Source organism: Colobus angolensis, unplaced genomic scaffold (genome assembly GCF_000951035.1).
Source record: "Colobus angolensis palliatus isolate OR3802 unplaced genomic scaffold, Cang.pa_1.0 Scaffold232, whole genome shotgun sequence".
Lineage (NCBI taxonomy): Eukaryota > Metazoa > Chordata > Mammalia > Primates > Cercopithecidae > Colobus > Colobus angolensis.
The window spans coordinates 1,113,015-1,137,943 of NW_012115511.1; the positions used below are offsets into that span (position 1 = coordinate 1,113,015).

A 24,929-nucleotide genomic window follows, 5' to 3' on the forward strand; every position below is an offset into this window, starting at 1 on the left:
GCAGATAGTACTCTGGACCCTGCCCACATTCTCTGGATTCTGAGCTGCCTCTCGAGGGAGTCACCCCTCACCAACAAGGCCAGGTTTTCCGGCCTGAGCCCCAGAATAACACATTAGCTGCTAGGAACACCTTTTGATTTCTCTCCGTAGTCACGTTTTATGTTCGGTTTCCCAGACGGGATGAACCAGAAATCATGCGTTTTTGGAAACAGATTTTTTCATAGGAAGGAACGAAAACACCCTGACTCGTCAGCGCTCTTGTCCGTGCCTCTGAACCCCCAGCCTTGTGTCATTTCAGCTGAATCAGAGAACAACATCCCAGTCACCTGCTTGGGGTGTTCACGTCTCCTGGCTTGTATTTTTGACTGAATAACAGCAATCCGTGAGCAGCAGCTAAAATAATAGAGCCCTGAAAAATGCCCCCCCTCCCCGCCCCGCTTTTCTGGGCCTGTCTCCTTGCTCAAGGAGTAGGGAGGAAAGACACCAATTAATAGCGTGGATGAAAGCTGAAGGACAGACGGTTTGCTTGAGAAGAAAAGTGAACATTCTTGCTTCCTCATCTATGCCAACTTTGAACAGGGACAGCTGCTGCCACAGGTAAACACCACTATAGGGTTGGCCATGGCCCTAAGCTAGGTGTCACCGCAAGCCACAGGCCGGCACACGAACGCTGGCCTCTCCCCCATTCGCACAATTGAGCTCTTATCCTTAAACGAACTTTGTTTTTTGACCAGCTCACTAATTGTGATTGAAAACACCAGCTCCCCAGCAATGCACACGCATTGGAGTTAGCAGCAGCAAGACAGGCCCTAATTGCTCCATTTACATAAAAGTAGAAACATACAACTTCTAAATATAAATCTCTGGCACATCGTTCCTTTTGCAATTACAGTAAAATAAGGTACCACAGTTTCCCTCCCGGCTCCTTCTCGCAGCAAGCTGCTCCACCGGGTTCGCTAGTGGCTGCTCCTCGAGGCGAGAACAGAGCCATGCAAATGCTCCAGCGTGGAGTTGGGTTTGTGAAGTCGCCAGTAAATCAGGCCGCCTCCACTAGGTGAATAACGCGGTGGCAGCGGGCCACTTTGCTAGTGCAGTCGCTGGAGGACCGCGCTCTGCACTCAGAAGGGGGCAGTTGGCTGGTGCGCGAGCGCTCCCTGCTCGCCTCTGTCCGCGGGGAGCCAGTCGGCCCCTCCGCAGGTCCCGCTCCCTGACATTTGCTGTGGTTTCAGTCCCTGGCAGTGAGGGCTGGGTTCAGAGATTCCCAGCTGCACTCACTGAAGAGTGATTTTTTTTTTCCCCTCCCTGAATTCTTTAGCTGCCAAAAGGGGGGAAAAAATCAAGAGCTGCTCTTAAAAGAAGTTGCCCTTGCTGGTGCTCAGGGTAAAAATAGAGGCTGCCGCTTAGACCGGCTTGGCCCTGGCTCCAGGCATCCCGCGAGCTGGGCTCGAGCAGCGGCCGCGTTCCGGCGTGATCCCTGGAAGCTGCCAGCAGGTGCTGCTCAAGGTACGGTAGCAGGGCCGAGAAGCCGGGACCCGAAGGGCCTGGGGTGCGGGGAAGCTCCGAGGGAGGGGGAAGTGAAAGAGAAACCAAACCAAGGAAGGAGAAGTAGATTCTGGTCAGGACTGGGCTGACCAGCTTGTGCCCCAGGCCCTTGAGTTCCATAGGGAAAAGCTGATTCCCAGTCTAGAATATTCCACAGAAGCTATTTTAACCTGCCTGCTTCCTCCACCACCCCCACCTTGATTTGCACCGAGCGAGGAGGCATTGCCACTGTGGTGCAGGTGGTTGCAGGGGGGTTGCAGCGCTGCTGGTAGGCTGGTCTGGCAGGTGGACACTTGGTGGCATCAGATGGCCAGCGGAGTTTCAGAGTCACACTTGTGTTGTGGCTCCTCTGGTCAGAGTGCTGCAGATTTCTGTGACACCCGCGTTTAAGAAGAGCCACCAGGCTTCTCAGAAATAGTATCACTTATTATTATCTGACGCCTGCCCTTGACCCCCACAGGTTCATATTATGGATCCCATTTTATAGATGGGAACACTGAGGCCTGAGTTTACACGGTGAGTGAGCAGAGGGACTGGGATCTGATCTGGGTTTGTTTTGTGCACCCCTGCCCCCATCACCTATACACACACACACACACACACACACACACACACACACACACACACACACTTTGTGTGTGGAGAGGGGAGGGGATGTTTTCAGGACACTAGGGTTCATGTGTGGGGCAGAGGTGAGTTTAGATGCCCTGAAGGTCATTGACTCCACTAATTCTCAGCATGAAGGGTGGAGAAGTTCCTTTCTTATAAAGGGTTTGAGTTCACGCAGTGCTAAACTGAGGGGCAGGTTTGGAGTTCACCATCATTAATCCTATTTCTGTCTTTGCCACTCAGATTCACTCTCTTCCTCTACAACCTAATGATTTTTTTCCTACTTCATTTCTGCATATGCAGTTCTTAGAATACTCCTTCCCCCCACCCCCATGCAGCTCAGCACCCACACTTTCTCTGTATCTAGCCAAGAGAGACCCTCTTACACAGAAAACTTCTAGTGTCCTAATGGAACCTGCTTAAGCCACACATCAGGAGGCCAGAGCCTCTATATTTTGCTTGCGGGCACAGTGAAAAGTTTATTTTATGCATGTTAAATCCTGCATACAAAACAACATATCTGGTCATATGGCTCTCATTAGCTCCCAATTTTGCACATTTTATCCAGCTTGTCATGAGAACTGGGCTTATGCTTCAACTATACTCCTTCAAACAACCCTTCACCATTCTTGTCAGAGGACTTCTTCCTCCTGTGTTATTTGCCAGACTTGCCAACACTTCTCCCCGCCCCCAAAAAGCCTGACCGGCTTTACCCCTATTTCAAGGAGTGTTCACTTCTTTTGATTAATCTCCTGTTATATTTGTAACAATTTAGAAATTATAGGAGTTGAAGTTCTGGTAAAAAAGAATGATGCATGAGGGTTTTTGTTGTGTGTGTGTGTGTGTGTGTGTGTGTGTGTGTGTGTGTGTGTGTGTTTGGTTAGTTAGGATGGATTCTAAAGACCTGGGAAGGATACTTATGAAGTTCACTTAAAGAGAATGACTATTTCCAAAGTTCTTGATTTATGAAGCAGGCATTCAATTTCAAGATGTAAAATAATAGTGTAAGTTGTTTGGGGTGGGGGGAGACCATCATCATATGATTATACAGATTTTCGCAATTTTTTCCTCAATGAAATAGCTTATTTTAAAAAAAATAAAATTAGAATCCATATAAAGAGCACTACCAATTTTCTTTCCTGAAAGAAACAATAAAATACTTTGTAAATAGAAGCAACTTCATGAAGTAACAGATGTTTTATGTAAAGACATAAAACTGAACCTGAATATAACGAGACGTGTGTGCGAGTAGTAAAAGAAAAGTTGAAAGTTGGACACACTCATTGAGACATATCTATTTGATTCCAATATTTTTCTAAAAGGTAGAGTAATTCTAGCCAGAGGTTTCACTGGCTCAGTGCATCACCCAGTAGTGTCTCAGAAGCCAGGAAGGGCTTTCCATTAGATAATGAATTATGAAATGTCTCACACTGGAAAAACCAGTCATCTGCTGATGTCATGCTGATTCCAACCAATCCCAAACAAAGCCCCAGCCCTCCTCTGTTTCAGTGGTACCAATGTGTGGTGTACAAATAAGTAGTACAGTATAAAACTTCACAGTGCCAATACCATGAAGAGGAGCTCAGACAGCTCTTACCACATGATACAAGAGCCGGCTGGTGGAAGAGTGGGGACCAGAAAGGTAATGCTTTTTAACTCTTACTTCTGAGCTCTTTACACATTCAAAGACAGGATAGCTAGGAGGAATTTTACAACTAATTGGCATTTCCAATGTGCATTGTGATGTGTACCTTTTTATATTATTCAGGCAGGTTAATATAGCTTTTAATAGTCCTAGAGCATGCAAATAGATTATATGTTTATACAACCCACTCAGCACATATATACAAGTACATATGCCAAAGAGAAAGCTATTTTTAAGAGTTACATTCGCAAACAGTAAATTCAGGGAACACACACGTACTCAGATGCAGAGAGAATCCAAATATTGATAAGTTGCAGTTATCTAAATGCTGCTATTAGGACTCTTGAGTTGTTTAGAGTCATTAAACTTTTGGTTGTATTTCAGACTTTCTTGTAAAACTTAATTGGACTACAAAACGTTTTGGATACTGTATATGTGACTCCAAATAGGTGGATGATGTTAAGTATTATAGTACAAAGATGTTTTATAAAACCATTATAACACAAATGTCCCCTGCCTCCCCCATTCTCTTTCACCATCCCCGTAAAAAATATGAGGCTTTTTAGGCAATGTTGACAAAGTTTCAACAATAATGGTGGAGTAATTGATGTTTCTGGAGCTGAAACCCCAAAGGTGTTAGGTTACTTGTAACAGAAAAAGTCTTACAAATAGTTGTTTTGGAAAAGGAGACAGTATATACAATTCAGAGAGCATTGTTAACCTGTGCAGACTGTAATTTTAACTTAGTGTCATAATTTTCTTGCCCTCTTCCCCTTGCACTCAGGTCTTATGCTTGTAGTAATGATATTTATTAACTCTTTCCACCTAAACTGCATTGCTTGACTATAATGCTATGAACACACTAGGTGTCAGATATAAGCTGAGTGTATCTTCAGAAACCAAGAGGGCTTATGTGTGGGAAAGAAACCGAGAGGGAAGGAACGCTTTAACAGATGGACCCTTTAAAGATTCTTCTGCAAGATAAAAGCAATAAGACAGAAAATGAAAAAAGGGGAGGGGGAAGAATTTTTTTTAAGCCTTAGAAAGGCATTGTTAAAAAATTCACATTTTTCTTTTTCTGTGCACACTAAAATCCATGATGATTTTATCTGCACTGTTCCTTTGAGGGAAGAAGAAGCAGTCAAGGAGGCTGTCTATGAATGCACTGGTCGGGACAGGCTTGGGGCAAGCTGAAAAAACTACCACATGACAGAGAAAAATAATTTGCCAATATATTTTAGAGAGTCTTTTCCCGTAGGATCAGTTATTCAAGTCATACGAGTGCACTCTTTTTATAAAAGGATGTGGGAAAGGTCAAGAGAATTTTGCATTTTATCTGTGAAGTCCGGCGAGCAGTGGTAGGCTGTAGTGTGTGAGAGTGAGTGGATCCCCGGCAGAAGGGGGCAGCTGAAGGCGACAGGGAGAGCGCTTCTGGGACTTGGGCTTGTGACAGGCTGCCTGCCCTCTGGTCCTTCAGTGCCCTGCTGCATTTCACAGTTGGGAAGAGTGGAGTGTATTATATGACCCCAAACAAAAGTTCCATTGCGCTCTCCTCAGATCGCCTGCCAGTGTTGATGACCTGAACATTTAAATATGAATGAATGGGGGAAAAGGACCATCTCCCCTGGATCCCATCAGGCCAGAACAATCCACTGGCCCGGGCACCCTCTGTTATCCCCGAGCTACTCTTCCCTGACCTCCACTACCTGTCCATTGGACCTCCCTGGTCAGGAGGGCATTTTACCACCTAGGGCTGTGGCTTGCCAGGGTGGAGGAGCGTTGGGAACAGACTTTTTCAATCAAGTCATCCCTGCTGATTGAGACACTGTGTTTGTTTGGGGTTTCTTTTCTCCCCTCCAAAAAAGGAAGAAGGTGAAACCAGGAGACTGGGCAGAGAAAGAAAAAAATATAGTGAACAAAATTAGGAGAATGTATTTTAGAAGAGAAAGTAGAACCCCCGAAATTGGTGATATTTGAAGAGAGGTGTCTGTGAGGAAGCTAAGAGCAGAAGGAGAGCAGCCTGTCAGAAAACGGGCTGTCCCTCCCTCCCTAATCACAGCCCTACTCACAGCAAACTCCCTCCCTCTCCATTCACTCACTTACTTAGGGCCAATCCGTTCTCTCTCTCTCTCTCTCTCTCTCTCTCTTCCTTTCCCTTTCTCCCTCTCCCCCTCCCTTCCCTCCCTCTCTCCCTCTTTCTCCCCCTTCTTTCTCTCTCTTCTCTCCCCCTCTCTCCTCTCTCCCTGTCTCTCTCTCCCTCCCATCCTCTCTCTGTCTCTGTCTGTCTCCCCCCCACCCTGTCTCTCCCTCCCTCCTTCCCTGTCTCCCTCCCTCCCTCCTTCCTTCCCTCTTACTCCGAGACAGTCAGAACTCTCCTCCCTGACAGCCACAAACCTACAGCACTGACTGCATTCAGAGAGGAACCTGCAAACAAAACTTCACAGAAAACTTTTTGTTCTTGTTCCAGAGAATTTGCTGAAGAGGAGAAGGAAAAAAAAAAACCAAAAAAAAAAAAAAAAAAAAACAAAAAAAAAAAAAAAAAAAAAAAAAAAAAAAAAAAAAAAACCTGTGCGTGAGGGGGGAGGAAAAGCAGGGCCTTTTAAAAAGGCAATCACAACAACTTTTGCTGCCAGGATGCCCTTGCTTTGGCTGAGAGGATTTCTGTTGGCAAGTTGCTGGATTATAGTGAGGAGTTCCCCCACCCCAGGATCCGAGGGGCACAGCGCGGCCCCCGACTGTCCGTCCTGTGCGCTGGCCGCCCTCCCAAAGGATGTACCCAACTCTCAGCCAGAGATGGTGGAGGCCGTCAAGAAGCACATTTTAAACATGCTGCACTTGAAGAAGAGACCCGATGTCACCCAGCCGGTGCCCAAGGCGGCGCTTCTGAACGCGATCAGAAAGCTTCATGTGGGCAAAGTCGGGGAGAACGGGTATGTGGAGATAGAGGATGACATTGGAAGGAGAGCAGAAATGAATGAACTTATGGAGCAGACCTCGGAGATCATCACGTTTGCCGAGTCAGGTTGGTGCTGGCATTGGCAGGGGGTGGGGAGGGGTGGGGGGTAGGAGGGTAAAATATATTTCTTTGACAGTCCCAGGAGGAACTTCTTTTCCCTCCAGCTGGAAACTGCCTGGGAAGGTTATTAGTTATTAGGTGATGGTAGCGGACTAGCGGACGGAGGGCAGGCAGGGGAGGGGGAGAGGACTTTACAGAAAAGGAATTCTCGGTCGAGCTCTGCCTGGAGATGACTGGCTTACACTTGCTAAACTCAGCCGGTCACACAGAAAGGAAGCTCTGGGCCAATGTTGAGCTGGAAGGCAGACTGTGAGGGGCTGCCTTGCCCTGCCTGTGAAACCAGATCTGAGCAGCCGGATGAAAGCTGCGGCATTTTCGGGTGCTTGGGGAGCAGAGGAGGCTTCCGGACCCCATCCAAGTTTTTATTGAGGGTAGAGGGGTGAGTGTGCCAGGATTGGAGTGGAATGGCACAGATGAAGTCACTCTCTTAAAACAAACCTTCCCCTTTAAAATTCCAATCTGGGGCCACATTAGAGAAGCAGAGCATATTTATGAGTGACAGTCATTTTTACCTTTAGAAACTGTCTATAAGTGCACAGGCACCACATTCAAGACAGGGAAGAGCTACTTTGGGGGACAGTTGTCACTGAACCAGCAGTTACTTTTGGGACACTGACTTTTGCTCTCTGAAAGAAAAAAAAAAGAAAGAAAACAACCAGTTTTGTTCTTTCTAAAGTTACTAAGAGCTCTCTGCCAAGGAACGCAACCTTGACAAAGTACTCTCAGATACTATGCTGAACTCACTCAATCCTTAAGAGGAAGAACTTTAATAAATAGGTTCTAATCGTTGGCCCAGGACCACACTAACCTGTTGCTGAATAGCAGTACCTGTCAAAAGTATGGGCCCATGGACTTGGAGCCAGGCTATTTTTATAGTTAAGTGACACAGATCATTTGCATGCCTGCAAGCCCATGCAAGTCAGGCACACAGATGTGTTAATACCGTGTTACTTTCATGGTAATGCCAGGCTAAAGAACTGCATCCTTTGCCAACTCCATTTGAAAGGAATGCCATTGTTTTGTTTGGTAGAGCATATGGCCAGTAAAGTATGTGCAGGGACTCCCAGCATTTTTGTTTAAAAGTTTGCCGCAGCAGTATAAACAATTAAGGCAACACTCAGAATTTCCAATCCTGAAAACCTGTTGACTCAGATGTTCTGTTTTCAAGAAAACCATGAAAGACCGGGGCATCTTTCTGGGGGTGCAGATAGCCTGCTGGCTGTGTGGCTTCCCGTTGCAGGAGAAGCACTGGTGTCCCACAAGCTTCCCAGTTTGGCTCTCTTACCAGAAGCCTCTTTCACTTGGGGAAGGTCCTGCTTTCTTTCCCTAAAGCTCTTTCTTAACCCAGCCCCAAAAGGCATGATCATTAGGACTTTATCTTCTGAAGCTTTCTGAGGAAGAAAGCTAGGTTAGAACTCTTCAAGTTGACACCCATTTTTTTCTTAACTTTTCATGATGGGAAAAGATAAAAAAGAAAATATTTATGATATTTGGCTGCACATGTGAAACAGATTTCAGTGGTCTAGAGGGTTGCTTCGTGTCTTTATATACCAACCTCCACACATGATGGATTCCATGACAGCTCCTATCCAGTTGCCTTTAACTATGTCATACGACTAAGTATACCTATGCCTTTGACCACTTTTAACCGCACAACTGTTACTAGCAATATGCCCCTCTTTCTGACTTACTGGACTTGTATAGCAAATCACTCTCTTAGCATTTAGATATTTGGCAGTGAAAAAATTTGACCATTTACATTCTTGCTTATGTGTGGCCTTCCTTTCAGTGCCAATCTTCTCTCAGTTGTATGAGATTTTGTCATTTTTTACTTCTCTGTTAGGTGTTTAGTTTGAAAGAAAATAAGCCACTTTTTAAAAAGCGATTCACTGGACGTTCACGTTGAGTCAAGTTTAAGATTTGTAATGGGAAACTCCTGGTTGACTTTACAACCTGACTTTGAATTCTTAGAAAACGTTTATTACAATTGCTTCTTTTTCTGTGAGGGATTTCACACATCAACTTCAAGTTGATTTAATATAATTTCACATATTTAATGACTGCTATATGGACAGTCTACTCTTCGAGCAGAAAACCACGTGAGCATTTTGCTGCTGATTTTGCTAATCAAGGAAAAGATATTTATCATCTGAATGATTGTAGCAAATATATGAACATGAATAGCAAAGACATATGTCTTGCTGCTTTGGGAATAATTCAACTTTAATGACATTCCAACTATGTGGAATGTCAAGAGTTTTTGGAGAATAGAAAAAGCCATGCATTTTTCTTTCCCTTATAACCATTTTGTGCATCATAGAATCCAGACATTGTCACCCATGAGCATGCCACAAATGCAGACCCATAGCGGCCCCTTTCAACCTTAAGATTCTTCAATTGGAGGCTACGTTTACTTTTTGCCTTTTCTCTCCTTGATTGTTGGATAAAGCCAAGGCATGGCTACAGAAGTAGAGAGCCTGCGAAAGCTGAAGTGCCTGGAACTCTTTTAACTGAGTTTGTCCCATCCTGCTTAGGTAGAAAGTGCTTGATTTTTGTAAAGCTGATGCCAGTTGTTATTGGCTAAACAGCAGGGAATCACTCTAAGGCTCTCTGAAATGTGTCCCAACCAACAAAAATGATTTTATTTTTATGTATGTCACATCACCCAAGATTTCTCGCCAAGGTTAGTGTGTTCTTTGCGTGGCTGGCACAAAACCCTCAATGTTTACCTTCAGGCCTACAGAGTTCTTCACAAGGAAAGACAGAAGGGATGGGTAAAGCCAAGCTATCGCTATAAATGTCAATGAAGCTAAATTCAGTGGCCTTTTTGGCTGATACAGCTTATTTTTATTTTATTTTGACTCATGACAGTAGCTGGTCAATCAGTGCATAGTAATAATGTACCTCTGAGTCTCCATATGCTTTCAAACCTGGATATGGGTTCTGGTAATTAGCTTAGCAATTGATAGCACCTGTTGTAGAAAGAATAGGGAAAGAAAGACAAATGAAACACCAAGAAATGGATGTGCTCACGTAGCCTAGGTGTTGTTGAGTGCAACACGTAAGTCTACCCCTTGGAGGATACTACGTATGGAAGATTTGAGTTCAAAGTTTACACTACCCAGACAGGGATCCAAGAAGCCTTGCTTGGATGACCATTTTCCCCACCCCAAGAAAACCATCTCAAAATGGAGCTGACTCCCACCATTCCATGCCCATCTTCCGAACTTTTCTGTGAATCACCCATCCCTTAGGGATGTCTTTAGGGGTTACACGTTGTCTTCTGTGAATAATGGGGAAGAGCGGCCACAAGAGGGCGCGTTCCAAAGACTTTTGCTCCTTTTCAGTTTATCCAGGGAAAGGCAGTTGCGCCTACTGGAAGCACCCTGTCTGTAGCGCCCAGTAATCTTGGTGATTATCAGTTACCTCCTGCTCCCTCTCATTCTGCAGAAAAAGTTAGGAATTTATGAGATGGGAGAAGCATGACTACCTGTAATACATTAAATGAGACAGAAGGAAAGGAAATGGAAATTCTAGTGATACATGTGAACATTCCGGAGCTCTATGGAAGGCAGACGAGTGATAAATTTCAAAAGCAAACAAAGCAGAGCAGGGAGAAATGTGACCATGAATCATCAGCGATACTGATTTGCTCACAAGTCTCTCCCTAATACGGTCTCCCGGATCGTAACAAAAACATCTTCCGTCTCCCCTGATTTTGTTGCCTAGTTTTCCTGCCTTATCAACAGTTTCCACCAGTGACAAATGACAAGTGACTTCACACAGGGAGGAAAAAGGTTCTTTCTTTAATGCCTTGTGGGAACATGGTGTTCAGCTTCTGAGGATGCGTTTGTTTCCGAACTGAGGGTGTGGAGAGAAATGGTGGGGAAAGATGGGGAAAGAGATTAATAGTGGTCTGTGGCCTGTGCAGTGGATGGACTGGGCTGGGGGTGGCGGAGATGTCAGGGTGGAAAGTCCATTGTAATATTTAAAGAACTGCAGTAATACCTTCCCAGGCACTTTTCTTGAAAACACATATTTGTCTTGGCCCCTCTTCTGCTAAAAAATACTTGCACATGATCTCCTAGCTGTAGTTCAGAATTCTTCGTACTCAACTGGTTCCTGGGTCCAAAATCAAAAGTGCCAAAGTTCTTAGGAACTTTGGAAGAAGTCTCTGAAATTTTGTGGGTTGAACCTCAAGAATATTTGCTACTTGTAGGAATCTAAAACCCCTTTCTCCTGAAATATTTAACCTTTTTCATCACCATTTTAATGGAAGAGGCATGGATGATGGATGTTTGTGGCTGGGCATTTATAAATCAATAACGGACCCTAAGGAGGGACATTAAAGCTAAAAGATTAATCAAGATAATTTATGGCCAAACCTATAGTTCTACTGCAGGAAAGATCCTCCACTGTAGGTCAAAGGAGGAATAACCTTAAGACCTCACTTGCTGCTTTCTGCAGAAACCCCTGGAAGCAGTCCAAATGCAAAGTTAGAGCTTCAGAGAATGCACCCTGTAAATGGTAGTTGTGTATACCCTTACCATTGACTATACCATATCTAGGCACAGTGAAATCTTGATGAAGAATGGAAAATTAAAGGAACAGACGCTTTTTACAGGGAGGCTTCCCCCAACCCCCACCCCATGGTAAGTTTAAATATGTTCTGTAAACAACGAGGCTTTCCACTTTCACATTAGAGACATAATTATTGCCCATATGTAAAAGAGCAACATATTTTAGGCAGGACCCTGGTGAGGAAAACAAAACCAAATCGAAACACTGCATGTGTGTGTTGCTTATTTAACTGAAAATGTTCATACACCCACAAATCTGAGATGCTGGACTTTTGGATGAGTCCATCATTTTGCATCTTAGTGTAGGGGGAGGGAACAACAAGGGGCTTAGCTGCTTAACCCTTGGCATGCCTTCATGATTGACTTATTCAAAACGTTTTGAAAGCAAAGGAAAATGTGCTGCAAACACCCTTCCAGGTATCTTTCCTTCCAGTTTACACAGTCTCTCCTCCGTCCAATCCTTCCCACCCGGCAGCATTTCAGAGATATTCCCTGTGAGGTACAAATTTTCTCTTTGCCCAATTTTCTGCACCTCTTTTTCTCTCTCTTTGGTATGTGTCCACCGAGCTCATAGAGGTTTAAGTGATGAAATATTATCACCCACATGGGTTTGCGTGGGACTTTCTTAGTGAATTACTCAGGCAGAGCAGGCTGTGATACAGCCTTGCTCACAAGCCTCAGGAGGGAAAAAATAGCACAGAGGATGAAAAGAATATTATCAGAGAGTAGGTAATGAAAGGTTAGCAAAGCGACCAGCTATATCTGGCTAGCTAGGTAATAGTGCAGGAACCTAGGTTGCACCTGTACAAACTAATGCAGAACCTGCTCACGGCGCATTATGGGAAGGCTTTCATTTCAAGATTTTACAGCATGAGATATTTAAGTGAAAACTAAAACTGATTAGAAATTCATCCTGAACATCCCAGCCTTAGTCAGCCTTCCCTTTTCCAAATTGTTATGCATGGAGATTGGAGGATTGGGGCATCTTGAAAGTGTCACTGCAGTATAGCCATCTCTCTCAGGTAATATAAAGATAAAGGGAATATAACAAATTGACCTGTTATTTATTATATTTTTCATACCTAGGACATTCCGAGGCTGTAATATATTTCTGAAGCCTGCAGCCCTGATAAATATCAATCCCACGTCAGTTTCCAGCAGTCTCATCTCCCCACCCCCTTCTGCAATGAAAGCTAATGTAAAAGAAAGAAATATGCACTGCTTAATAAGTCAGAATACAATAGAACTTGTAAAATGTACCTGCATATAAGGTAGACATTAGGAAGACTTGAATCTCTCTCTTCCCCCTGTTCTCCTGAGCATTATGGCAACAGCATTTTCATGTAATTAGATCTGTTTTATTTTTTTTCCTGATAAAATATCATGCAATATACAAATAGCAGTTCCAGAAATGGACACCAGGAGAAGGAGGCGACAGGCATGTCAATTAGTAGGGGGAAAATCCAAATGTCAGAAATATGGGGGAGAGAGAAAGCACGCAGGCAGTGGATGCAAATACAGGGAACAGAGTCTTTCAATTCAGATAATTAAATGGATGCATAAATCAGCGCCCATGCCTCTCCATAATACGCAGGCGATGCCATGCGTTAATTATCAGCCAAGACCAGCATGAAAGTCATTTTATGATGACTCTCTGATCCTAATATAACAGCACCTGACAGATTGAGCCCCCTCTAATGAGTACTCTCTTTGTACAATCCTCTCTCAGGAACACTAAATCATTTGCTTCCAAGTACAGCTGCCTGTGAAGAAGGGGTGGGGCTAGATCATGCATCAGAAACCTGCTCTTGTGAAATGAGGGGCTGTCCTGTAGGCTGTGTGACTAGAAGCCAGCAGCCTCAGCCTCTCTAACCCTACAAAAGCAATTTACACGCGGCTGTCCCTAATTCTAGTCAGCCAACTAACCCTCCCTTGGCACCCCCACCCAAACATCTGGATGTTATTCATGGAAAGTCCACTTCATGCAGGTCAGCACTGCTGTTTATCGGCCTTCACCCTGACCCCTTCTGGCAGGTGTGGATGAGAGCAGAGTGGATCCCATGGGGATGAGTTACCCAAACCCAGTGAGCCTCCCTATGCGGGGTACTAGTCAGACGCTCCAGTTTCACACTCTTTCCTGGAAAAACAAAACCCAACCTTGTGCCCTCTGGGTTCTCTAATTTAGCAGCTACTATCTCTCTGTTTTTGGAGTGACACCCTGTGCAGTTTAGGATTTCAGAAGCTGTCCCGCATAGAGGTAGAAGGGAAAACAGCAGGTAGCTCGTTACCATTCTCCATGGGGCAAGGCAGATGTGCCCACGCTGGAGGTAACCTGCACACCCTCCAGGCCAGTTATCCGAGGCTTGGGAGGTTTCCCTTGGTCTTCTCCTAAGGCCTTGGCAGGATGCTGCCACCCTAAAATCAACTGCTGATTGCCTTTTTAGATTTAAATGATTAAGCTCTGCTTCTGGGAATCTTCTTCTCTTTACTTTGTTAAGAAACAAACAACAACAACAAACCCCCACCAATTCTTAGCAAAGGGGAATATACAATTCAGATTTTGAAAAAATAAGTCATCATGCTTCCTAAAATAAGACAGCTTCTCCCTCTAACTGCTCTCTGCTCTGGTATTCTATTTAATCATAAGCCCAGCTTTATTATTCATTTCAACTCCTGCCAAAGACATGAGGTCGGAGTCAGAGGAACTCCCCTTACCACCACCACCACCATCATCATGGCCAGCATCCTCGTAAGTTTATAGAAAGATGCCAGAGAACCTTTCATATCCATCTGCAGCCCTGCTTGGCCCTTGCCTCAGTGAATTTACCACTATCATAATCACAGTGTGCAGAGTGTGTTAAATTAAGAACAGAATCTACAGTACGCAATGCACAGAAAAGCCTGCCTTCTGCTGCAGAGAACTTGAAACTGTGCCTAAAATTTATAGTACCGTAAACATCTCAGGGCCTCGAGTGATAAGTATGGCTGGATTTCCGTTAACTATAGGAATTCAGGCAGGGAGATCCTCCCAGGGAGTTGCGAGTTCTAAGATGAAGTTCTTGAAGATTGTTCACAGATTTGTGCATGGGATGCATGTACAGCGGACAGTTGTAAGGAGGTCCATGGTCAGGGAAAAGAGGGTAAGTTTCCGTATGCCACCAAGTGGGGAAAAAGGAAGTGAGGGAACATATTTGATTAATCAAAAAATTTTGGTTCGGATACCTGCTTTCATAGTAATTGTTGCTGCGTCAGTAAACATACAGGTGCTTACGAAAAGAGAAGGAAATAGGTGACTTTCTCATTTTAGAGTTAGGCTAGAACTGAGTGGTTGCTGAACTCAACTGTCCTGACAATGTGGGAATTTCCTGTCCATTAGCAGCGATTGCTATTTGACATATGTTTCTGCTGCCCATTAGGCTGCACTCTAATGGGTCAGAGGCAAACATTGGGAATTCAGAGGTACAAGGTGGCTCGCTTAATTTAATAGAACTCAATGCTAAGGACGCCTCCATTTGTTAATAAGTAATCAAGTCATTGCCTACTTTCTGCTCAACACTAGACTATGATAGTGACCTTCGACCCTGGGCATTCTAAACCAGGCTGGCAGGAGGGTGCTGGTGGAAGTGATGTGAAGGAAGCCTCCTAGAGGAAGTGTTGTCCAAACAATCTGAAAATTGAAACATTATTAAAGGCAGCACCAAGGGTGCTGTGTTGGAGTTGAGGCAGGAGCACTTAAGGCAGAAGGAACAGCAGGTATTACTGCCTGCGGGTGAGACAGGGGGTGGAATTCTCAAGGCCTTACACCCCAGAGACCAGGACTGGGCAAGAGCTGGCATTCAAGGAAGGAACAGCATGTACAGAGCCCAAAGTCCCAGGCAATTTCTGTTGGATACTGAGAGCAATAGGAATTCTGTAAAGGACTTTCAAAAAGTGATGTGATCAGATCTACCTGTGAGAAAGATGCCTTTGGCTGCTTCATGGAGAATGACTGGAGGGGAGGCCTGCCTTAGTGTTGCAGAGCCAAAGTAAAGAACATGCTGCTGCAGTGACCCAGCAAAGAGGTGATGGGGGAGGAATCAGGCTGTGACAGGCGAAGAGGAGGCTGACACAGTGTGTCCCAACTGCACAGACCTACATAGCGAGGCGAGGCCAGGGGCTGCATTTTTGTCTGAGAATAATATTTCCTTAGCTCTCTAGAGCTTACAGTGTCTTTTCATTTATGTTATCTCAGTTGATCTCCCTAAATCTGTGAGATAACAGGTCGAAGGTCTTTATTCATTCCTATTTTATAGAAGATGAAACTTAGGTTAAGCATTTAGTCAATAGACACAGACTCACAGGCCCTCTTCATTCTAAAGCAAGGGTCCAAAACCTTTTTTCTATAAAGGGCCAGAGAGTAAATGATTTACGCCTTGTGAGCCAGAGAGTCTGTTGTAGCTACTCAGCTCTGGGTTATTCTAGTACAAAAACAGCTGTAGGCAGCATGTACAGAAATGAGCATAACCATGCTCCAACAAAACTTTATTTACAGGCACTAACATTTAAATTTCAGACAATTTTCACATGTCACAAAATATCACTTTTCTTTAACCACTTAAAAGTATAAAAACCATTCTTAGTTTGCAGGCAGTACAGAAACAGTTTCAGCCCGTGGGCAGTCATTTGCTGACCCCTGTTCCAGAGGATCTATCACAGAAGACTCTTGCTTGCCTGAAATTTGTGAGTGCATGTAAATGTTGGAATTAACAGGTGTCACTGTTTTCTCTTATGCTGTCTTTTGTCTTCAGGAACAACCAGGAAGACGCTACACTTTGAGATTTCCAAGGAAGGCAGTGACCTGTCAGTGGTGGAGCGTGCAGAAGTCTGGCTCTTTCTAAAAGTCCCCAAGGCCAACAGGACCAGGACCAAAGTCACCATCCGCCTTTTCCAGCAGCAGAAGCACCCGCAGGGCAGCTTGGACACAGGGGAAGAGGCCGAGGAAGTGGGCTTAAAGGGGGAGAGGAGTGAACTGTTGCTCTCTGAAAAAGTGGTAGACGCTCGGAAGAGCACCTGGCATGTCTTCCCTGTCTCCAGCAGCATCCAGCGGTTGCTAGATCAGGGAAAAAGCTCCCTGGACGTTCGGATTGCCTGTGAGCAGTGCCAGGAGAGTGGCGCCAGCCTGGTGCTCCTGGGCAAGAAGAAGAAGAAAGAAGAGGAGGGAGATGGGAAAAAGAAGGGTGGAGGTGAAGGTGGGGCAGGAGCAGATGACGAGAAGGAGCAGTCGCACAGACCTTTCCTCATGCTGCAGGCCCGGCAGTCTGAAGACCACCCTCATCGCCGGCGTCGGCGGGGCTTGGAGTGTGATGGCAAGGTCAACATCTGCTGTAAGAAACAGTTCTTTGTTAGTTTCAAGGACATTGGCTGGAATGACTGGATCATTGCTCCCTCTGGCTATCATGCCAACTACTGCGAGGGTGAGTGCCCGAGCCATATAGCAGGCACATCCGGGTCCTCACTGTCCTTCCACTCAACAGTCATCAACCACTACCGCATGCGGGGCCACAGCCCCTTTGCCAACCTCAAATCATGCTGTGTGCCCACCAAGCTGAGACCCATGTCCATGTTGTACTATGATGATGGTCAAAACATCATCAAAAAGGACATTCAGAACATGATCGTGGAGGAGTGTGGGTGCTCATAGAGTTGCCCAGTCCAGGGGGAAAGGGAGCAAGAGTTGTCCGGAGAAGACAGTGGCAAAATGAAGAAATTTTTAAGGTTTCTGAGTTAACCAGATAAATATAAATTAAAAAAAACAAAAAAAAACAAAAAAACAAAAGTAAATTAAAAACAAAACCTGATGAAACAGATGAAGGAAGATGTGGAAAAAAATCCTTAGCCAGGGCTCAGAGATGAAGCAGTGAAAGAGACAGGAATTGAGAGGCAAAGGGAGAATGGTGTACCCTTTATTTCTTCTGAAATCACACTGATAACATCAGTTGTTCAAATGGGGTATTGTCCTTTCCCCCCTTGTGGTTCACTTGTGAGCCTTGAGTCAACTAATCTAAGTCTGCAGTAGTGTGGACTAGAGCAACCCAAATAGCATCTAGAAAGCCATGAGTTTGAAAGGGCCCATCACAGGCACTTTCCTACCCAATTACCCAGGTCATAAGGTATGTCTGTGTGACACTTATCTCTGTGTATATCAGCATACACACACACACACACACACACACACACATACACACACAGGCATTCCCACACATTACATATATACACATACTGGTAAAAGAACAGTCGTGTGCAGGTGGTCACACTTCCTTTTTCTGTACCACTTTTGCAACAAAACAAAACAAAACAAACAACATTAAAAAATTGAGAACAAGTATGGAAAGAATGAAAGATCAAGGAAAAAAGAATACCAAGTTACATTTCGTTAAGGTGCTTATGATCTTAGAACTATGCAACCTAATAGGTTTGAAACTGTTTACCTGAGAGAGAACAAAAAGAGAGACTTTTTTGTATTGGAAGTAATCTGATTAATTTTTATTTTCTTCAAGGAGAGATACTTGAAAGGAATATGTTTGTCCATCTGTTGGATCCAAACATTTCTATATTTTGTAAATGTTGTTGTTGTTTTTTTTTAATCGTTTACTATTTGCACTACAATGGTGTTTGACCTGTCTAATCCTTATTTAACAAGTATTTTCTTTGAGTGGGGGTGGGGGTGGGGTTTAAGAGCTGCACTTAATGTGAGCTATAAAAGAACTGCTACAGCACACAAAATAGCTATTTTTATTATTATAATTATAATTATTATTATTATTTTGTACCTTAAAAAATAGACACATACACCAAAGACATTTGTGTGAGCCTTTAAACAGTCTGTCTGTGGTTGGTATCATTCACCATCAATGAGTCAGGGGTTGGGATTCAAGGTTTAGTAGTGTGGATTGTGTTCAGGCTTAAAAGACCTGAGAAGTTTGGTTTTTGACTCCTTTTACATCCATGAAACAGGACATTTCGTACTGGATGTACAGTAGTTGTACACTGTTGGATATCAAGTTCAATCAAATTCATGGAACTACATGCTTGTATGTGTATATATACATTGCTTGTGCATATGCATATCTGTATGTATATATACATGTATTGTACCATGTCGATACACATTTTAAGCACTTCAGGCTGTCATTTTTTAATGTTCTTAAAGCAATGAATGTTTGTGTGCAAAACACAGTATTTTTAAGAAGGATAGGCTATAGTTTTTGCTTTTACTCTGAACTAGGTGGGCACATTTCAAAAATTCGGATGGGAAAAAGCCTGAAAATTCCAGTGAATATTCAGCAAGGCCCTCTTTTGTTGTACAGGGATCAAATTTCCTCCTCTTTTTTGTGCTCCCTCCCACTTCTACAAGTTTTCCCCTATGGGGAAAACAGGATGATAATCAAAACTCTGGGCTGAAGTTTTTCCAACTTAGTGTCTACTGGAATCAATCTTAAATCAGAAGCTTTTTCAGAAAAATATAATATTTAGGTCAGAATTAGAGTTAAGTGTATTTTTAAAAAACGATTAAGGCTTGGTTGTGAGAAATATTACCTGCACCAGCTGCGAAAAATAATGTCGCCACTAACTAAAAGATAATTAATTTGGGAGAAGGTGTTAAGAGAGGCAGAGTAAGGAAGAGAACAGTTAAGAAGAGGCAGAGATGAGGGCAGTAGTAAAAAATCTCTAAATTTTTAATTTATAACCAAAACCCTTCATGTGTAAATTTCTATTGATTCAGATGCAGAAAGGAAAAAAAAAAAAAAAACCTTTGTTTTATAAATATCAAAGTACATGCTTGAAGCCAAGTTTTTATCTAGTTTATTCTAGTATTTAGCTTGCCTAGAATAGCTAATGAATTATTCATGTATGTGCTTTTGAAAATACAGAGCCTTATTTTTACAGACTTGTGTGAAGTTGGCAAATATTTTGAAAAAAGGAAAAATGTTTCTAATAATTGGGAACAATTACATTAATTAATATTTTGTAAAATATTGAAGCTTTTAGCCCTATGTCAATTTGTAGATTAAAATAAATTAATTATAGGAATGGAAGATATCAGTGAGAAACCAAAGATTACAAAAGGTGGTTTAGCTCTCCTTGAAAAATACACTCAGTTGGTATACTGTAACACTTGGCTCTATGTAAGCAACGTCACTACAGGGCAAATACACTTACTGTGTTTTAGAGGCCGCCCTTTCTTATGCAGAAAACACAATATGCACTGCATGAGAAGCTTGAGAGTGGATTCTAATCAAGGTCTATTGACCTTGGATATCATGCATGTGGGAAGGTGGGTGTGGTGAGAAAAGTGTTAAGGCAACAGTAGATGGCCATGTTCAACTTTACAAAATTTCATGGAAAACTGGCAGTATTTTGAACTGCATCTTCTTTGGTACTGGTACCTGCAGAAACAGTGTGAGAAATTAAGTCCTGGTTCACTGTGCAGTAGCAGAGATGGTCAAGGATATGGAAAAAGCAGAAATTTGCAAAAAAAGCTAATATCCATGTATAGTTCCCATTCATCTCAAATAGGACTACCTTTTTAGCTAAGTCCTAGACATATCGGGGATAACATAGGGATTGATTAGTGACCACAGTTATCAGAAGCAGAGAAATGTAATTCCATATTTTATTTGAAACTTATTCCATATTTTAATTGGATATTGAATGATTGGGTTATCAAACACCCACAAACTTTAATTTTGTTAAATTTATATGGCTTTGAAATAGAAGTATAAATTGCTACCTTTTTTTGATAACATTGAAAGTTAGTATTTTACTATCTTTAATAATCTTGGAAAATGCAAGCCCTGTGAACAATCACTCTTTCACCTAGCAGCATGAGGCCAAAAGTAAAGGCTTTAAATTCTAACATATGGGATTCTTAGTAGTATGTTTTTTTCTTAAAACCAGAGTGGCTCTATCTTAGCTTACTATCTCCTCGCTCTTTCTCTAAGGCGAAACTCTAGGCTCTTAAAAATCTGCCCACACCAATCTTACAAGCTCTGAAAAGGATTTGTCTTCAAATATCTTTTAATAGTAATATGTATTTTATGGACCAAATTGACATTTTCTATTTTTTTTCTTTCCAAAAAAGTCAGGTGAATTTCAGCACACTGAGTTGGGAATTTCTTATCCCAGAAGACCAACCAATTTCATATTTATTTAAGATTGATTCCATACTCCATTTTCAAGGAGAATCCCTGCAGTCTCCTTAAAGGTAGAACAAATGCTTTTTATTTATTTATTTTTTCACTATTGTGGGATTGGACTTTTAAGAGGTGACTCTAAAAAACAGAGAACAAATACGTCTCAGTTGTATTAAGCATGGACCTATATTATCATATTCACTTTAAAAAAATGATTTTCTGTGCACCTTTTGGCAACTTCTCTTTTCAAGGTAGAGAAAAACTTAGTCACCCTGAAAACCCACAAAATAAATGAAACTTGTAGATGTGGGCAGAAGGTTTGGGGGTGGACATCGTATGTGTTTAAATTAAACCCTGTATCACCGAGAAGCTGTTGTATGGGTCAGAGAAAACGAATGCTTAGAAGCTGTTCACATCTTCAAGAGCAGAAGCAAACCACATGTCTCAGCTATATTATTATTTATTTTTTATGCATAAAGTGAATAATTTCTTCTGTATTAATTTCCAATGGGTTTTACCCTCTATTTAAATGCTTTGAAAAACAGTGCATTGACAATGGGTTGATATTTTTCTTTAAAAGAAAAATATAATTATGAAAGCCAAGATAATCTGAAGCCCGTTTTATTTTAAAACTTTTTATGTTCTGTGGTTGATGTTGTTTGTTTGTTTGTTTTTATTTTGTTGGGTTTTTACTCTGTTTTTTTGTTTTGTTTTGTTTTTTTGCATACTACATGCAGTTCTTTAACCAATGTCTGTTTGGCTAATGTAATTAAAGTTGTTAATTTATATGAGTGCATTTCAACTATGTCAATGGTTTCTTAATATTTATTGTGTAGAAGTACTGGTAATTTTTTTATTTACAATATGTTTAAAGAGATAACAGTTTGATATGTTTTCGTGTGTTTATAGCAGAAGTTATTTATTTCTATGGCATTCCAGCGGATATTTTGGTGTTTGCGAGGCATGCAGTCAATATTTTGTACAGTTAGTGGACAGTATTCAGCAACGCCTGATAGCTTCTTTGGCCTTATGTTAAATAAAAAGACCTGTTTGGGATGTATTTTTTATTTTTATTTTTATTTTATGTCTTATTTATTTTCCATGATCAACTTTACACACATATTGACACATCCTCTGCTGGGTGATAATTTTGTTTTTACTGTAATTATCCAGAAGAGGATGAGAAACAGACTGAATGTGGGAGAGAACAAAAGCTGGAGTGAGAGAGCTCAAGTAGAAAAAGAATAGATATTGCCATGGCAGAGGCTGTTAATGGGCTGCAGATGCTTGGATCAGCAATATTTATATTTTATTCTTTTGTTGATTTCCCATTTCTTCAAGTGTAGTGGCAACTACTCACAGGAAATAAAGAGATATTCATTCCTTCCCTCCCTCTTTCCTTCTTCCTCCTTTCCTTTCCAGTTAGAGAACTGGAAATGCATGGAGCAACTAGAGCTAGAGAACTATATACCTGGGGAAAAAATGTACTTAGTCTTATTACTGGGACCAACAGAGTTGGAATTTGGAATTACAGAAGTAAGGTCAAACATTAATTGATAGGTCGACCTTTTCTTCTATAGTTTTTCTCTATTATCTGTGCCCATCTCAGAGTTTATATGGAGAAAGTAAGTTCCACAACTGCTCATTTGGACCGGGAATATCCCATGTATGACCTCATTTAATATTCACACACCGTCGTTTTAACCACCCTGCACAGTAGGTGTTATTGCTGCTTTTACAGATGAATCTGAGGCATGGTTGAGTAATATTAATTGGAATTAAAATTCCAACCCAGGTCTATATTCAGATCTAAAGTTAATTTTCTTTTTGTTCTTCCGTAATTGCATTTTTGTGTTAATTTTCTTATGTAGTGAAAAAAAGGGGTGAGTGGACTGAGTGTTGAAGTCACTTCTAACGTTTTAACACAGAGACACTTCATACCCACCAGATAGTTCACTGGCACTTATCTTGAAGTGAAATGCCAAGTTCATGTAAATTTATACTAAACCCTTTTTACTTTAGCAGGAAAGTTTCGATTTTTAAGTTAGAAAATGGGAATTGTTAGTTTTGCTTTATATGTATTACTTTGTCTTATCTTGCTATTCTCATATTTTGCTAGGGGTATTCCAAAGTACTTTATTTTACTTTGTGGGCATTGGGACATTTGTGTGTGTGTGTATGTGTGTGTGTGCCTGTAGGTACACACATGAGCACTTGCATTAGCCTTTATTTCCTGCCAAGTTTAACAATGAATACATTTTAGGGATGAAGTAAAATCTTCACTGAATTATAAACGAGTAATCTTGTAATGAAGTTTATATGGATATTATCATAATCAAGGTGCAAATTACTGAAAGAAAACAAAGTGAGGTATAGAAAAATACTTTGAATATGCATATATATGTATATATATACACACATATGTATACATGAAATATATGAATATGTGTGTGTATATATGATATCTGTACACATACATATGGGACTGAGAAAGAGAATGTGTCATCATTTAACATCAAAATCCATTTCATATAGGAGTTTAATTCTTTCTTAGAAAACAATTGTCTGAGGAGTCGTACAAATGGAAAAAAGGGAATAGAACAGTGTAATAATTCTTTTTTTCTATCAAATCAAGTGCCAGCTCCTTTAATAGTATTCCAGTGTTTCTACATTAATCCAACATCAAGTCTTCTTTCAGCCAGAATAAGTCAGGATTCATTAGAAATTCTGCATTACACCCTTTTAGGCTTTTGTTAATTGTTCTGTAATTAGTGCCTACAGTAAGAAAAACAGGAAAGGCAAACTGTCCACAAGCAAAGAACCACAGAGCTGTTTCAGGCTTCTTAGAAATGAACAATTGCCCTGTTTGATGATGTCCAGTTTCAAGAAGAGCCCATAATCCTGAGCGTTCCACCATGACTTCAAATTCTCTCAACAGATACCAGAGAAGCATTTTTCTTGCAGAAAACTTGGCAGATGAAATCTGGAGATGGTTTTGGGAAATATTAGGCCAACTGAGTGAGCAAAAATGATGAAGAATGTTTTTTTGGTTTAGCTAACTTCTCCTCAGGAAGACGTCAGGGGAAGTGTTGAGAGAAGGTCCCATCATTGTCAGAAAAGAGCAATGAGCCACCTAGGGCTAGAGTTAATTTCCTACTGTAATTCTTGCTGTCATGGTGGTGGTGGTGCCTGCATCACTGTTATGTGGCGGACCCGGTGTTCTAACACAAATACTACAATGTGGCAACAAAAGTTCCCATGGAATAGGCCTTTCATTAATGAAGTTTTATCAACACAGTTGAGTTCCCCAGCCTAAACCATTTAAAAAGTTTGGTGCTTACATGGGATAAAGGCAGTCATTAAGGGGAAACTCTTCCATTGTGAAAGGAAGAAAGGAAAAAAGAAAGAAGGAAAAAAAGACAAACCGTGCTAATCTATGCCAGAAACAGGCAGGCCTAAGGCAGGAGAATGACAAAGCATTGTGCTTCAAAGTGTTTATTGTTACAGCTTCCAACCACTTTGAAGACAACCATCAAACCCTCCTAAATGAAACCAAGAAGGCTTCTTGCCATTGATGTGACAACAAATGTTTTTGTTTCATGGCAGATCTACTTATCCCTCAAAGACTCTAAGTTGTCAGTACATAGGATATTTTTTAAAGATAAAGCTAATTTTCCATCTAAGTAATCATATCCTAAATGTGATCTAATTGCCAACCAGATGGAATGCTTAGGTTCTCTCAGTGGCATACATTTAGTAACTATTAATATATCAGATATTATGGGGTTCACACTTCCGAAGTCAACTGACTTCTATGTTCTCAAAAGAGTGAATTTAAACCAGTCTCCATCAGATCATGGACTAGCCCATACTGCCATGAAGTTACTAATGGCCTCAGATTAAAAACATGGAGTAGGAAAATAATCCTTTCCTTTTGGGCTTTGGATAATAAGATACGTATTACAATTAAAAATCTAGCTAATTGGGCTCATTGAATCATTAATTTAACCACTGTATGAAAACATTCTGGGGTAGAGGACTTACGAGTGATCTACAAGCTAAATACGGTCAAGGTTAACAGATAGGGTGGCTTTTTGATTGCTTTAAAGAGGAATGGACAGCAAATATTAGCTGGTCCAACCAATGTCCCCAGCAAGCCAAGTGTCAGCAGCTTCAAAGAAAACAAGACAAGCTTGCCTTCCTTTTCCTAAGACAGCAAGTTCGCAGTCTGCCACCTGACCACCCCAGCTTACTCCTGCAATTAGGCATCACCAGTGAGTGAGAAAAGGTGATAGGTGAACAGC

At 41.9% G+C, this 24,929-nt stretch overlaps 1 protein-coding gene and 2 long non-coding RNA genes across 4 annotated transcripts in view; 1 reads left to right on the forward strand and 2 right to left on the reverse strand.

Annotated features, from left to right (window-relative positions):
* LOC105513584 overlaps positions 1-12,885 on the reverse strand; it is an 84,032-nt gene extending 71,147 nt beyond the window's left edge. Inside the window, exon 1 of one of the 2 annotated variants that reach the window (XR_001002050.1) lies at positions 12,713-12,885. This is a non-coding gene — a long non-coding RNA (uncharacterized LOC105513584). The remainder of the gene's footprint in view (positions 1-12,712) is intronic. The other variant, XR_001002051.1, reaches the window with a different exon arrangement.
* On the forward strand, positions 3,696-18,053 carry INHBA (inhibin, beta A). The gene is made up of 3 exons (XM_011944497.1): positions 3,696-3,793; positions 6,264-6,818; positions 16,240-18,053. Exons 2-3 carry the CDS (start codon positions 6,431-6,433, stop codon positions 17,130-17,132), a joined length of 1,281 nt encoding a protein of 426 aa, XP_011799887.1. The 5' UTR covers positions 3,696-3,793; positions 6,264-6,430; the 3' UTR covers positions 17,133-18,053.
* Positions 18,054-23,146: 5,093 nt separating this feature from the next.
* On the reverse strand, positions 23,147-23,609 carry LOC105513585. The gene is made up of 2 exons (XR_001002052.1): positions 23,487-23,609; positions 23,147-23,400 (listed from the first exon to the last, which is right to left on the reverse strand). It is a non-coding gene; the product is annotated as an uncharacterized LOC105513585 (long non-coding RNA).
* Positions 23,610-24,929: the final 1,320 nt, after the last annotated feature.

Bases quoted from the DNA above. Each gene is read 5' to 3' on its own strand.
- INHBA (XM_011944497.1), top strand. From the start codon at position 6,431: ATGCCCTTGCTTTGGCTGAGAGGATTTCTGTTGGCAAGTTGCTGGATT. The intron at 6,819-16,239 runs GTTGGTGCTGGC...TTTTGTCTTCAG, and splicing joins CATCACGTTTGCCGAGTCAG to GAACAACCAGGAAGACGCTA.